The sequence below is a fragment of the Emys orbicularis genome, chromosome 11, assembly GCF_028017835.1.
Source record: "Emys orbicularis isolate rEmyOrb1 chromosome 11, rEmyOrb1.hap1, whole genome shotgun sequence".
In the NCBI taxonomy this organism is placed as follows: Eukaryota; Metazoa; Chordata; order Testudines; family Emydidae; genus Emys; species Emys orbicularis.
Window position 1 is genome coordinate 58,660,610 of NC_088693.1, and position 14,787 is coordinate 58,675,396.

The following is a 14,787-nucleotide window of genomic DNA, read 5'->3' on the forward strand; positions in this document are numbered from 1 at the left end:
TCTCACAAAAAGTCCACTCTCATATATACAAAGAACAATAGATAGAGTCTTAGCAAGCAAAATAAGAAAAAAAATAAATGTGAGAAATTCTGTAATGGCAGCAGTTACTGGTGTTAGCATGGAACTGCTGCACATGTTGCATGGACAGTCTATATGCTCCCAATTCATAAAAACTACGTGCACATAAATGCATCCCAAATTTCTACCTCCTCCATTTGAAACCATAACAAGGGGCCGTATTCCCAGCCAGTGCTTTTGTGCTTAGGCTCACTAACCTGCTGGTATACAATAAGCCATGTTGTATATTGAGTTCCTGCTTGCCATAAACAGTTTGAAAAATTTTAATTGCCATCTCATCCCCTACAGCTGAGCATAATAAGGGGACTGGCAAAGGAGCTCCCATCCCAGGATGTTTGGGGGGGGAGGGGCTATGGAGTGCCTCACAAAAACTCACAGATGAAGGCAGGAAGAGGTCTCTCCATCTTTTCCGAGCATCAGCAGACAGTTGGCACGTGGAGAAGTTGAGGGATCAAAGCAGATGAGAGAAGAAGTCGTGGCAGGTACACAGATATAAACAGAGGTAGAAGGTGGCAGCCATGGTAATAGAAGCTGTTTTGCTGACACAGACAAATCAGGAAGCATGCAAGGAGGTTCCAATCTAACAGCAGTAAATGTTGCTGTCACAGAATACCCATGAAATTAAACAGTGCAGAAACAATTGATGAATGCTGAACTAAAAACATTAGCTCAATCTATTCCTTTCATTCCTAAATTCACTTTATACACTTTCAAGATTCCTTTTAATCCTTGCTGCACTCTATTTTAGATTAAGTAACAAGGAGCAGACGTGACAGCACTTAAAGAGCTTGATGGTTTCAAAGATTTTTATAAACTTATCTATGGAAATACAAATCAAGACAATAGAGCAGCTCCTACAAAGCATGCTACTGAAGGCATCTTATTTTGTGGTCTGTTCTAGAACAGCACTATATCATGAAAAGTTACTCTCCAGGAACTTGACAATAAAAACATTAGAAACTTCCACAATCTACCCACCATACTGAAACAGGTCAGTTACCATCAAACAGCAGTTAGAGTTTGGTCAACATCTTAAGGATCGAACACAATAGCCATACTAATTAAGTATTTAGAAGAAACCTGCTACAGCCCAAGAATTTTGAACAAAACTGATTCCTAGCTATGAAGAAACAAGAATAAAAGGCTGAAAAAGCAGAGGAAACTGGTCATTTTCTACTGTGGATCTAAATTCCCCCTGCTCCCCTTTGACCAGCTTCTGGACCAACAGAATAACAGTCTAAAAAGGATAAAATTGTTGAATTTTCCAGTTTAAACCCTGAATCCTTCAATTGGTTGTATTATGCTGGTGCTTTGTTAGTTTTCCTTACAATTTCTACACTGAGGGACACATTATTTTGTTTAATGGACTCACTGATTTAAAATCATTCCTGGTGTAACTCCAGTGAAGTACATGGAGTGTCACCAAGGATTCATTTATCCCGTTGTTGTTCCTAGAGAAGTTTTATTATAACAGAGTTTGGAAAAACATTTTTCTCCCATAACAAAATAAATGCTATATTGGGCAACTGCTTGTACTACTACGGTTCTACAACAAATAACATATGTCAGGGCTATGGAACAAAAAGCATTTATTATTGACACCTGCTGAAGTTTACTTTCAGGTACTTTCAGCAAGGCAATATGTCTAGTGGTTAGGACAGGAGCTTGAAGACCTAGTGTGAAATACCGATTTCAATGAAATCAATGGTAAAAACAATCAACTGACTTCAATGGAGCCACGATTTCACCCCTCATTTCTATTGCCCACATCTCCAATAAACCAATGTGTGACCTTGAGCAAAACACTTAGTACCTCTATATCTGAATTCCTAATCTGTAAGACTGGGATATACTTACCTACCTTTATAAAGTGCTTTGAGATCCTTAGCTGACTAAGTACAATCATAGAATATCAGGGTTGGAAGGGACCTCAGGAGGTCACCTAGTCCAACCCCCTGCTCAAAACAGGACCAATCCACAACTAAATCATCCCAGCCAGGGCTTTGTCAAGCCTGACCTTAAAACCTCAAGGTTCTAGTAGTACAAGGTATTACTACTACTAGAACCACAGCACATCTAATACAAGTAAAGAACACTACCTGTCATTCTCCATGTTTCAACACAAGAATCCTCAGAGGCACTCAAACATCTGGGTAGAGGCCTTCTTTATCCTACGCATTCAATGTGTGATAAACTGCACAAAAAAGAATCACTATCAGCATCAACCAACTAATCTATTTAAAAATAGAGTTATGAATCTCATCTGCAATATACAGTTCCTTGCACAGACTCTCTCCTAGAGGAAGGAATGACTTGCCATATAAACCAGCATACAAAACAAAACATTTCAAGCTAAAAAGACACACACACGGTAATACAGTTAACATAACCTTTGCAGTAGTGTGAGTATATATTATTAGCGTCCACTACCCTTTGCCCCATGGCATAAACATAGAAGCTGTACACAGATGCTTCCCCTGTAATTAAAACAATTGATTGCAAACACTGCAAACATCTGACATATGAGTAGCGCGATGCTTTTTCATTTCATTCCCTGCAGGAATAACTCACTTTAGGTCAGGCATCTGACAAACCCATGGTTCCCAAAATTAGAGATGTCCCAACCAAGGGACTGGAAACCCATGATTCCCAATATAGATTGTATACACAGATCTTGAAGAGCAAGATTTTTGTGTTTCTTAATATCCTGCTGCTCACCAGAATAGTGCAGGCAGATTGTAGAGATGCAGTGACATGCACATACCTGGTCATGTAAAGACCCACACACCAAAACTAAGTTGGTTGGTAGGCTAATTTTAGGTCTGCTAGACTTAATATTGTTTTAATAACTAATTAAAAAGGGACTCGAATACCTTTTCCAATTTAGTTAGAAAATCTTTTCCCTGAACAGGATGAAGTAAGCCAATATTGCACTGAATCTGTATCTAAGTAGCCATTTGAGATGTATAACTCCTGTGTATCAAGATGAGACTGTGCAAGTATATTCCCAGAATCAAGTATTTTTAAATTACTGGCTAGCCCAAGTATGTCATTTAACAGGAGGGTCCAAGGATTCAAAGCAAATAAGGAGAGCCCTAAAAGGTGGCAGATGCCAATTTTTTAAAACCTCCCACCTTGGCTTTTACTAAATCTAAGATAGAAATAAGCAAAATACTCGAGTAGTGATACTAAGTGTGTGTCCTACTTTGGTAGCACACACTGGGACATTTGGTGACTTGTCTGTTCCAACCCTCACCCAAAGAGACATTTGTTTGGAAGAACTCCTCACACTTTCTTACAGTTATTTCAACTACTTGGTCATGAGTCTCCATATCTTGCTGCAGTGTTAGTTATGCATCTATAACATATGGCTAAATTATACCAGTGTAACTGATACAGCCCATACAAGAACAGTCCTCTGTACATACAAATACTTAACATTTAATTAGCAGGTAAAATCTGTAAGAAATTATATTGGATACATTTTCACCATTAAAAAATAATCAATCTTTAACTTATGATAAGTTAACCTAAGGTATTTCCATCACAAAGTCTACTTATTTTAGTCCACTAAAATCCAGTGGACTCTCGCCCGGGACAATTAGAAAGCTTTCCTGCGTAAATGCCATCAACTTCTGCAGAATTTTCATTTTAATAAATAGAAAACTGGTTTTAAAAAATAATAGTTTTGAAGATAACCTTCCAAATATGAACCTATTCTTCATCCACAGAATTTGGCATTTTCCTAGAACGCCACAGAATTCAGGATTTTTAAACAGCATTCACCATTTTGCAGCAGCCAATCACCTGACATTTTGTTTTCTGTATCCCTGCTCTTCTGGGACAGTTTTGCAGCTACCAAAAAGGGAGTACTGGATTACAGTGTGAGCTCCCTGCATTGTTCTACGGACCCATGTAACAAGGAGTCAGGGAACCAGATCTGGAGGGCAGCTTGCAGCCAGAGAATGAGGGGAAACTAGAAGCATAGGTGGCAAGCTGGGCTGCCTGGAGACTAGAGCAGCAAGGACCAGGGAAAGGGGTTACTGAAACTAAAAATTCCTACTTTCATGGTAAACATGGGGGGGAAATGCAGTTCTGTGCCAGTAAATCAACTTAGGCAGCCTACAGAAAAAAAAAATCCCTTAATGAAAATAATTGTTGGTGAATTTTACATCTATTAGTATTTTCAAATATGAGCCAGAGGTGTTTTGGGAGGGCTGGGTTAGGAATGAAGGATATTTCATGGCAGGAGAATAAACTGACATTGAGGGGGAATTCAGTTCAAGCGTTGTACAGAGTACATGGGGCCCTGATTACATTAGATGGGCATAAAGCAAAGAATGTGATATTGTATTTGAGTTTGAAAGTGGCCGCATCATTTCTTGGGCAATTATATCCTTCTAGCTGCATATTTATTATTGTTCTTATTGTACAATAGCTGTACACAAAATTTTAGAACACTGTGTGCCAAAGAAAGCATTTCCAATATACCATCTCTGTCTTCTCCCACTGAACAGAAAAAAGAAACCTTGCACTCAAATACATTAGGTCTGACACAAGAGCACACAGCTGGCAGAAGAATGCTAATTGCAGCACAAGAAGTTTTCTTATGAGACATTAACCTTTTGTTGTGGTAGATAAACCAGAGCATGTCTTACAAGAATGTAGAAAGTTTATAAATTATCTATGATTATTGTGCATGGGCTCTGCTCAAGGTTTCTTCATTTTCTGCTCCAGACCGCTACTATAGTTCTATTCAGATAAGAATTTCATATGGTATGGTTATGCTGCCTAACAACATTCTACTTACATAAAAGTGCTGTTCTCCCACACAGAATGGTGTCTTTATATTAAAATCTGCTAAACTGTTTTTCAAGTTCAGAATCCTCGTTATACATGTTCTTGTACCTTTATAACAGATAATACACTTATTCTCCAAATAATTAATTTTGTTTTCAGAAAATGATTATCACTACTTTATAGTTATATCTAGAGCATATAAGAAACACTTGAACAGTTTATACAATTCAGGAGTTAATATTTCTTTAAGCACGCAGAACTCCATGAATGCAGAATCAAAAAAGTTCCAAGGAATCAGAAGCTCATCATAACTTCCCCCTCAAAGGGAAGATTAAAAACAAGGCTGGAATACAATATGGTTAAAGATCACCTGCAACTTTAACTCCCTGAGGGAAACATCAATCTTCAGCAGTAACGAACCTCAGGCAAGTCCCCAACAACATTCACTAGCCACAATAGGAAGGGAAGCATTTCACAGGTAGAGATAAATGAAGCTCTCCTTATGTACTCAAAACCTTCACTTTCCAAGCTATGAAAAACCCAACCAAAAAAGCAAACATGTTTGCCTCTCCCAGCTCTGACACTGTATCCACAGTACAAAAGAGGCGGCCCTGGATCTTACAGATCTTATATCAGTGAAAAATATTAACCTCTGAAACCAGGTAGAGACAGTCTAGATTAATCCGTTGGCTTTCTACCCAGAACAGTTTCACTATTAATAATATGATAGTGGAATTCCTACTAAAACTCCAGTCTTCACCCTCTACTTGAGCATCTTAATAACAAAAGCAAAATTTGAAATCCCAAAAGAAATAAAATATTTACATAATAACAGAAGATTCTTCTAAGTAAGCCCATTTTAAAATTGGTCGGTATCATGCTACAAACCCAGGCTTATGCCCATACAAAGCAAAATGTGGTAAATCATTTCAACATGTGTACACTGCCCCCAAAAATGGCGTTATAGCAAAATCTACAATTAAGTAATGATTACACTGTTTACCAGTTATTTCTCAGATTAGAACAAAAAGCAAGGACTACACTCTCAATCATGAAGGGAAAAACAATTTGCACTAACCAGGTGCAAATATAATTAACTCTTGAAAATGGCACACAAAGGTTGCCATTATGAGTGTTCTGTCCCTGTTAATCGTTCTCTTCACACATTCCCTAGTGGCAATCAGCTAAGGGAATAAAACAGTAATTACATTAGAGAATCTCTGCCCAAAGAAATGCCAAACTTCCACTTACCTTTTACTGTAGATTCCAGAATTCCACAACGTTTTCCAACTCTTCCTGAGAAAACAAATATTTGATGGTATATTGAGACCCAGTAATCCAATCTATCACTTAAGAAAAACCTGTTCTCTCTCTAGATTTGAGTACCAGCACAATTACCATACGTTTTTCTCTCTGACTATATGTGTGTGTATAGTGTGTGCATGAAGAGGGTATCTCCATAGAGATCTGTATGGTGCAGACCTCCTTCCCACTCTGTATCGCTCTTTCTGTAGGAGAGTGTCAGTGTGTATGAGTATAACAGAGAGGTTACATAACCAGTAGATACAGAAACGTCTCTATCATTAGGCTTGTGGGCTTGTCCTGCCAAATTCTATGCTTTTCTCGCAACTATTGCTGCGTGTCTTGGTAGCAGGGCTCCTGATCTAGATCCCTGTCTCTTTTGGGGACTGTGATGTCAGTAAGAGAGAGCTCCAGAGGAGAAAAGTGCCTGTAAGGAGGAAGGTCTCCGAGTGCCATGGGGAGGGGGGTCTATGCGGGGCAGGGAACAGGTCTATGCAGGGCAAGGGAAGGGGTCCCCGAGTGCCAGGGGAACAGATCTATGCGGGGCAAGGGAAGGGGTCCCCGAGTGCCAGGGGAACAGATCTATGCGGGGCAAGGGAAGGGGTCCCCGAGTGCCAGGGGAACAGATCTATGCGGGGCAAGGGAAGGGGTCCCCGAGTGCCAGGGGAACAGATCTATGCGGGGCAAGGGAAGGGGTCCCCGAGTGCCAGGGGAACAGATCTATGCGGGGCAAGGGAAGGGGTCCCCGAGTGCCAGGGGAACAGATCTATGCGGGGCAAGGGAAGGGGTCCCCGAGTGCCAGGGGAACAGGTCTATGCGGGGTAAGGGAAGGGGTCCCCGAGTGCCAGGGGAACAGATCTATGCGGGGCAAGGGAAGGGGTCCCCGAGTGCCAGGGGAACAGATCTATGCGGGGCAAGGGAAGGGGTCCCCGAGTGCCAGGGGAACAGGTCTATGCGGGGCAAGGGAAGGGGTCCCCGAGTGCCAGGGGAACAGATCTATGCGGGGCAGGGGAAGGGATCCCCGAGTGCCAGGGGAACAGATCTATGCGGGGTAGGGGAAGGGATCCCCGAGTGCCAGGGGAACAGATCTATGCGGGGCAGGGGAAGGGATCCCCGAGTGCCAGGGGAACAGATCTATGCGGGGCAGGGGAAGGGATCCCCGAGTGCCAGGGGAACAGATCTATGCGGGGTAAGGGAAGGGGTCCCCGAGTGCCACGGGGAGGGCTCTACACGGAGTCGGGGGAAGGGTCTACGCGGGTGGCGGTCCCGAGTGCCATGGCAGGTGCCAGCACGGGGGCCCCGCAGCCCGTGGGGTGCCGGTGTCTCAGCTGCTCTCACACCTGTGCGGACAATGGGGGCCCGCAGCCCGCCCGGAGCCCGGCACCCCCTGCGGGAGGGCTGACTGCCGCGCCCCCGGGAGGGTCAAGGTCTGACCTCTGCCGGCCCCGCCCCACGGCTACAGCGAGGAGCGCAGCGGCCGCCCCCTCTCCCTGCCCGCTGCCCCCGGTACCTGCCGCCCCCTCTCCCCGTCCCCTTCCTGCCTCCTCTGCGGCCAGCCCTGCAGCGCAACAACGCACCCGGCTATTGGGCCGCTCCCCCCCCCCCCCAACAAGCGCCGCGCTCATTGGCTATTTCCGCCTCTCCCCCCCACTCCTGCTCCCGCCCAGGGCCTCGTGGCACCGGGGCTGGGAACCCGGGACTCGCCTCCGAGAGCGGCGGCTCCGACTCCGACGAAACGGGGCGGGGCCTCAGCGGCAGCTCGAAGCAACCGGGAGCGGGGTAGGAAAAGCTCCCGGAACCTGCGCGCCCGGCGGCGTCCCCTGTCGGAGCTAGTCCGTGGCGGCGACTTCCGCTTCCGGGGACGGTGCGTCTGGACTGAGCGGGGTGACGGAGCGGCCAGGTAGCGGGGAGGTCCGGCGGCGGGCGGGGCCCAGGCGCTATGGGGGAAGCAGCGGTGCTGGTTCCCCCGTCCCTGGGCAAGGGCATCCTGCGTTACCTACCCCCCCCCCGTGTGCTGCTGTGGCACAGACTCGTAGGCCTGGAAGAAACCTCGAGACTTGAGAGGTCACCCAGTCCCCTGCACTCCTGTCAGGGCCAAGTATTACCTAGGCCACCCCGGGCAGGTGTATGTCCAACCTGCTCCTAACAATCCCCGAACTACCTTTGTCTCCACCCTCACCAGCTTGTCCTCTGCTTGTTTATGGGCCATTGGTGTTGCCATTGGGGGTCTACGCGGGTGGCGGTCCCGAGTGCCATGGCAGGTGCCAGCACGGGGGCCCCTGCCATTGGTGTTGCTCCGTTGACTTCAGCAGAGCTATGCAATCTTATATCCGCTAAGGATCTGGCCCTGTGCTCTTTCGTTTTGTTTTTCAGTGATGAGGAGCCAAATCAGCTCCATTGGGGGTTGGTACTATCTAGTCCAAACAGTTAATTAGAATATGGGTTTGGAGAGCCAATGTCCCTCATTAGATTGACAGAAACACTGTTTTTGTAGGCGCCATGTGAGTTGAATAATTTTAAAATGTTGTTAATAAATATTAACATGATTAGTGATGTTAATTTATCTAACTTGGTGATTTCCAAACTGGTCTGCTGTCCACTTGCCATGGGCCGTGGAGAGCAGGCTGGTCATATGGAGGAATTTAGACTAGATGATCAAAATGGTTCCTTCTAGCCTTAAAAATCTGTGACTTAAGTCAGGGCTTAAACACTTTCATAGTTTGATTACATTGAGTCTGCTTAGTCTAATCAAATTCATTAAGAACAAGATGTCATTTATTATTTATTTTTGGTTTATAATACATAAAAAAAGCTGTCTCATGCTCTGGACATCTTTGATGTTTCTTTAAAATGCATACAATAGAGAATAATGTATCTGATTCCCACCATATATTTGAGATAATAGACTAACCCCTTAGTGCAAAAAGATTAAAGTACTCCCCCCTCCCCAGATACCAGCTGTCCAACTTCACTTTCCCAAAAGTTTGAGTTTAAAAAAATGAAGTTTGCAACATACCACAAAGGTCAACAAACTTGAGTTATTTCAGCCCAAAGAAGGAGAGTGAGATCCAAATATGAGGGGCCCACATATACCTTTGCTGATGTCTGTGGTAACAATATTGCTCAGAGAGAGAGATGAACTTTTAAGAAAGCAAGATACAGGCTGTCCTAACTGGCATACAAATTGCAGTACATACCAATTTAAAAACAATAGATTCTTTGACATACTTCTAAATATGGCTGTAGCTGTGTACAATAAGACCATTGAGAACAGAGTACAATGTTTCATGCATTCTGAAATGTACACCTTGTCTCTCAAAATAAATAGTTAAGTTTCAAAATATTCATTTGAGTTGCATGTACTATATAATAAGTAGAGCTGGTTGGGAATTCTTTAACAGAACACTTTTTGTTGGAAGATGCTGATTTGTCAAAACCAAAACTTTGCAGAAACATTGGATTTCAATTGTACTTTTGTTGGGAAGCTGTCTCTGGTGGAGATGGAATTTCTGGTGAAAACAAGAGAGAGAGGCATGTGCAAGCATGTACACAAACTCTCTCTTCCCCCTTCCGCCCCCTTTTGGGTTCCAAGTATTTTAACGCACAATTTGAAAGGAGTTGTGACTAACCAGGTTTATTAGGGTACAGTTTATGCAGAACTAAGCCATAGTAGCATTACATTAGAGTATTAAAAGAGTGTCTCCTAAAATGGTAAATAGTGTCTTCCATCATCCAGTATGAGATTTTTTGAAGCCACAAGACTATTTTAAAATTTAAATTATTCAAATAAGGAGATGTAATGATCAGTGCTCAGAAAAAATGGTAATGTAATTTCCTAAATGGTAAAAAGATTTCCAACATGAAATATTTCAGTCCAAAATGTTAGAAATGTTTATACTAGACAGTGGTTTTGAAAACACATTAGCATCTGTGAAAGGATCACAATGACATTATAATACCAAATTTGGATAAACTGTCATCTCCAGTGTCCTGCAGTGATTGCTTTTATATATTTAAATCATATGTAAATCCTTCCCAACTCCCTGGGCAACGTCTTTAATGTGTTCAGCTGAGTATCTGAAAATCCACATAGTGGTAGTATCTTTGAGTAGAAACTAACATTGTTCTGTAAAGAAGATAATGCTAGCATTAATAAATTCCCTTACAATGATTATCAGAGAAGGATGTTGCCTTTTGGTACACTAGCTGTCACTGGAGTTAAGTGAACTGAACAGTTAACACCCCAGGCAAATTGGACAAGTGCTGCTAATCAGAAATGATTTACCAAAACTAGTATAGCATAGCTAATCACAGCGTGAAGGATCTCTGCATTATTATTATTAGAACTATTAATAAAACATCAATTTTTATTCTGAAGATTACTGTTTACAACACTGCCTCAGTGCGGTACGGTGGTGTTAGAAATCCCTCTCCCTCTCCTCCCCAATTTCTGAAAGAGAACGTCAATCTTAGGAAGTTTAAACAAAAGTAAATTGTGCACCTTGAAAGAGCAGGGCCTTTTTTTTAACCTTTTCCTGCAGACATGGGGCATGGACATGAACATCGTCCTGGGAAAATGGAACTCCCTGACTATAAACAATGGAAGATAGAGGGTACTCCGCTACAGGATGTCCAAGAAAGACTGGCTAGGCGGGGTCTTAGAGATCCATGGCTTCGGTAAGTGAGAGAATACATCATTCAGATATATAGATACACGCGCGTGCACTTCCTGTAACCTTGTGATGGTAGTCATTGTGGATGGTTCTTTTTAGCAAAAAAGCTGGAAAAACACCTAGACTGCATCAGTTATCACATAAAAAATGTGGTTGACGTTCATTTTTTGTGTAGAAGTTACTAGTATTGCATTACCCTCAGAGCCTCCTCACATTGTAAAGTTCAGCCATACTTTGTGATGTTTTATGATGAGATGAAGACATGTCTTTTCAGATTTTGTTCTGCAGAATGGAGAGGTGAGCACACTGTTTACCTTTAGCCTGAGCTATCCCACAAATACTTAAGTTGGGGGGGTTCCATGATCTTGGCCTCGGTTCAGCAAGGCATTGAAGCAATGCTTGAATTTAAGCATGTGAGTAATCCTGTCCCTATTCAGCAAAGCACTTAACCATGGTCTTAAATCTCATTGATTTCAATGGAACTTCAGTACAGTATGTGCTTAAATGCTTTGCTGGATAGGAACAGGATTACTTGTGTGCTTATAGACAAGAATGTTTTGCTGAATTGGGGCCTTTAATTGAAGTTTTGAACTGTAGTAGCAGATGGCTTGGGGTTTCATTCTACTTTGTTCTATGTTTGCTAAGCAGTTCATGAAAATCATATAGAAAACTGTTAAGGTGAATCAAGTCATGGAAGACCTGATCTTAGTCCCTTGAACTGGGGAGGTATCTTACTCCCTAGAGCTATTCTGCATTGTTTAGATAGCTGTAGAGACAGGGCTTTGACCTGAGTCACAATGGGGAGAAATATATAACATTCTCCTTTACCATTCTTCAGCCTTCGGGAATTAAAAGTGGCATGCTTCATGCTCCATTGTCCCATTCTACAGGAAGACAAAAGCCTTACATTAGCTATTCCATGCTCCTACAGGGAAATCGTCGTACCTGCTTCCTCCAGTACTCTTATGCAGTTTTTACCATGTGTTTTAAAGCAAGCTGTTGGATGGATATTGCTTTATCACCTCTTATTATGACCTATTGGGGGTGGGTTTGGGTGGATTGAGTAATCCTTTATTTCCTTTTATTTGTTCAGGAGATAGTGTAAGAGTATTACATAGTCTCTAACTTTATGTTAATTACTATCTTTTAATGTTACCTGGAGTTGTTTTACCAGATATTAACTATCTACGGTTATCAGCTGTCTCTGAACCCTACTTTCTAAGTCTCCGACATTCAGTTTTTTATTCTTGCTTCTATTTCTTGTGAGTTCAAGCTTATAAAATTCACTCTAGTTAAATAGTTAATTTTATCTGGAGCACAATAATATTTCTCTTTTCTGCAGGAGTCCGGTTTACTACCACAAGAAAATGGCCATACTCCAACACATTCTTCCAAAGTGCTGCATAAATAGCCAGTAAATTAATCCCACACCCTCTCCTGCACATGTTTCCTAAGTATATTGCCCTGAAACTGCTCCAAAATACTGTGTAGGGCTGAGAAAAACTCGTGCTATTTATTCCCTTTCCTAGGTTAAAAATTGCTGTGTTTCTCAGAACATTGGTTTGCGTTGGGGGGGGGGGAAAAGAGTTGTTTACTGGATTTGTTGAATATTGACTAAGGGAGAAAGTGCAAAAATCTCTTAGTAGATTAAAGTATTGGATCTCTCCTGCATATCTTTGCCTAATGCAGAATTATGTATAAAATAATGCTTAAATCCCACACTGAGACAAGCCTCTAGTACTAGTTTCATAGCAATCTCTTTAGTGAAGACATGATAGAAGTATCAAGATCTGTTTACTACATTTATTAATGTTGTCCTTCTGAAGAATATCTTGTAGTAAGAATGCTAAAGTAGCAAAACCCCTCTGGGCTTTTTTCTTTTAGTTGGTATTGGCACCTGTCAAAAGGCTGGGAAATCTAAGGCCAGTGTAGCCTAATTTATGTACATACAGCTTCTATGTAGATTTAGCCCTGATGAACAAATACAGATTTACAGCCCTGAAGACTGAAATTCTTTATCCACTTCATAGGAACACAGTACTAGCACCTACAGAACAAGTCTCCCATCCAGTGTGCCTTAACCCTGAGCTAGAGAGATCACCTACACAGGAGAAAGGGGTAGATGAGTGTCTACAGACCATTCAGTCCTTGACAATTCTGCTGAGACTCTCATCAAAACTATCAGTATCAAGTGCGGTGACAGTGGTTCAATCTTATCCTCTGGTAGATTGTTTTTTCCTTAGCTATGTCTCTGTGTCCTCTGCAAATATGATAGTGAAATTCAGAGCTTTGTTTCTGGAACAGACTATATTATTTGTGTTGGACTTAATATTTCATGTGGATCTGATAAGTCTAAGTACTTTATGACTGAAGTGGTAGTAACAGCTGTTGTTCACATACATGCTCAGTGAGGTAAAGGCTTGCATAAGACAGAATGTTATGGTCTTTAGACAAAAAAATAGAAAAAAAAGAAATTCTGTCTTTTTAAACAGCACAGAAAGGAGTATTCAAACTATGCTGAGAGTGTTAATTTCACCAGTAAGACTCAAGCAGGGAAATGTCTAGTGCTTTACAATTAGATGGTAAGCTCTTTGGGTCAGGGATTGTCTTTTCGTTCTGTGCTTGTACAGCACCTAGCACAATGGGTCCTGGATGTTAAAGTAATACAAATAATGATAATTACACCTGCCTCATTCAAAAGTGGCACAGGAGCACTTGCTTCATTCACTCCATATCTTGTATATAAACGACTTGTGGGTTCTGTTTTTCCGGCATACAGAAAGTAAGTAGGACACAGTAACAGAAGACACTACACATGTATAGCTAAAGTTGCAGGAAAAAATTATTTTGTTATTGAAGATGTCTTATGTGATCATGTAATATGGTAATTAAAGATTGGCATAACAAACATGCATAAGGGGGCATAGTTAACTTCATAGTATTTCCTGATATTTGAGTGCTTTAACTATGGAAACCTTACATTTTCAATGCATAGCTTTTTGGAATATGTTTTTTAACTTTTTGCATATAAATATATTTGTGTTGGTATATGGAATCAGAATGGGTCTTCTAACTTCGTTCTATCTGTCGGTTTTGTTTTTTCCTAGCAATGACGCATGGAGATATATGGGTGGCTTTGCAAAACCTGTCACTGTTCTGGACGTTCTCACCAAAGGTTTCAAGTGGGGATTCGTAGCCTTTGTGGTAGCACTTGGGGTCGAGTACGCACTGTTTCCTCCGAAGAAAAATGGAGGACATCACTGAAAATGGAATAGCAGAACTTCTCGAAGTTATTTACACAGTTCTAAATTAAAACATGTTATACAATAGCTTACTGCTTTTGTTGCACGTGTAAAGATGCCTATTAAAATTTCTCATTGGCAAGAGCATGTCTCTATGGCTTTGTCATCTTTTCTTGGAGAAAAAAAATAAAACTTTCCAATGATGCTCCCAAATCTAAACCTGACTTGATTCATGGAAAAACAAGATCTGCATGAGATGGTATGTACCATCTATTGAACTAGTGAGGAAAATAATATTGGTATTCTTTCAAGCTCTGCCAACTTGAAACTCCAAAAGAAGAAGTTACTTGTACCGTATTGTGCAGCTCTTCACAATACTATCACCCTCCTTTCTTGCAAGCTTTGATCAGCTGTGAAATAGTTAACTGTTGATCTGTTCACTAACACTAGCCTTCAGCCATAACTCCATACAGTGAATTGGTGCTGCCCTCAGAGGTGTTGCTCCAGGGCCAGGCTGTCTGCCGACTTAGGCTGACACCACAGTTGCTTCATACTTTTAAGGTTATCTGTGCAAACAAATGGCTAAAGACTTTTTTTAATGCAAACTTAGATTATGGAGCATATGTAATTTCTAAAAACAGCTTATTAACTGCTGACATAGGGCTCTTCTTCACTTCAACAGTTAGTTTGTT

At 41.8% G+C, this 14,787-nt stretch overlaps 2 protein-coding genes across 3 annotated transcripts in view; one reads left to right on the top strand and one right to left on the bottom strand.

The window, feature by feature from the left end:
- HYCC2 (hyccin PI4KA lipid kinase complex subunit 2) overlaps positions 1–6,173 on the bottom strand; it is an 88,874-nt gene extending 82,701 nt beyond the window's left edge. The window contains exon 1 of the mRNA XM_065413598.1: positions 6,130–6,173. The gene's annotated coding sequence lies outside the window, so the exon portion shown is untranslated. The remainder of the gene's footprint in view (positions 1–6,129) is intronic.
- Positions 6,174–7,993: 1,820 nt separating this feature from the next.
- On the top strand, positions 7,994–14,239 carry NDUFB3 (NADH:ubiquinone oxidoreductase subunit B3). 2 transcript variants are annotated; one of them, XM_065413436.1, is made up of 3 exons: positions 7,994–8,080; positions 10,722–10,857; positions 13,961–14,239. In XM_065413436.1, exons 2-3 carry the CDS (start codon positions 10,724–10,726, stop codon positions 14,115–14,117), a joined length of 291 nt encoding a protein of 96 aa, XP_065269508.1. In that variant the 5' UTR covers positions 7,994–8,080; positions 10,722–10,723; the 3' UTR covers positions 14,118–14,239. The 2 variants fall into 2 exon arrangements, with proteins under 2 accessions (XP_065269508.1, XP_065269507.1); XM_065413435.1 differs by lacking the exon at positions 7,994–8,080 and adding an exon at positions 8,090–8,267.
- Positions 14,240–14,787: the final 548 nt, after the last annotated feature.

Coding starts and splice junctions, on each gene's coding strand:
- NDUFB3 (XM_065413435.1), top strand. CDS start 8,120: ATGGGGGAAGCAGCGGTGCTGGTTCCCCCGTCCCTGGGCAAGGGCATC. Junction 8,268..10,721: donor ACCCAGTCCCCTGCACTCCT/GTCAGGGCCAAG, acceptor CTTTTCCTGCAG/ACATGGGGCATGGACATGAA. Junction 10,858..13,960: donor CTTAGAGATCCATGGCTTCG/GTAAGTGAGAGA, acceptor GTTTTTTCCTAG/CAATGACGCATGGAGATATA.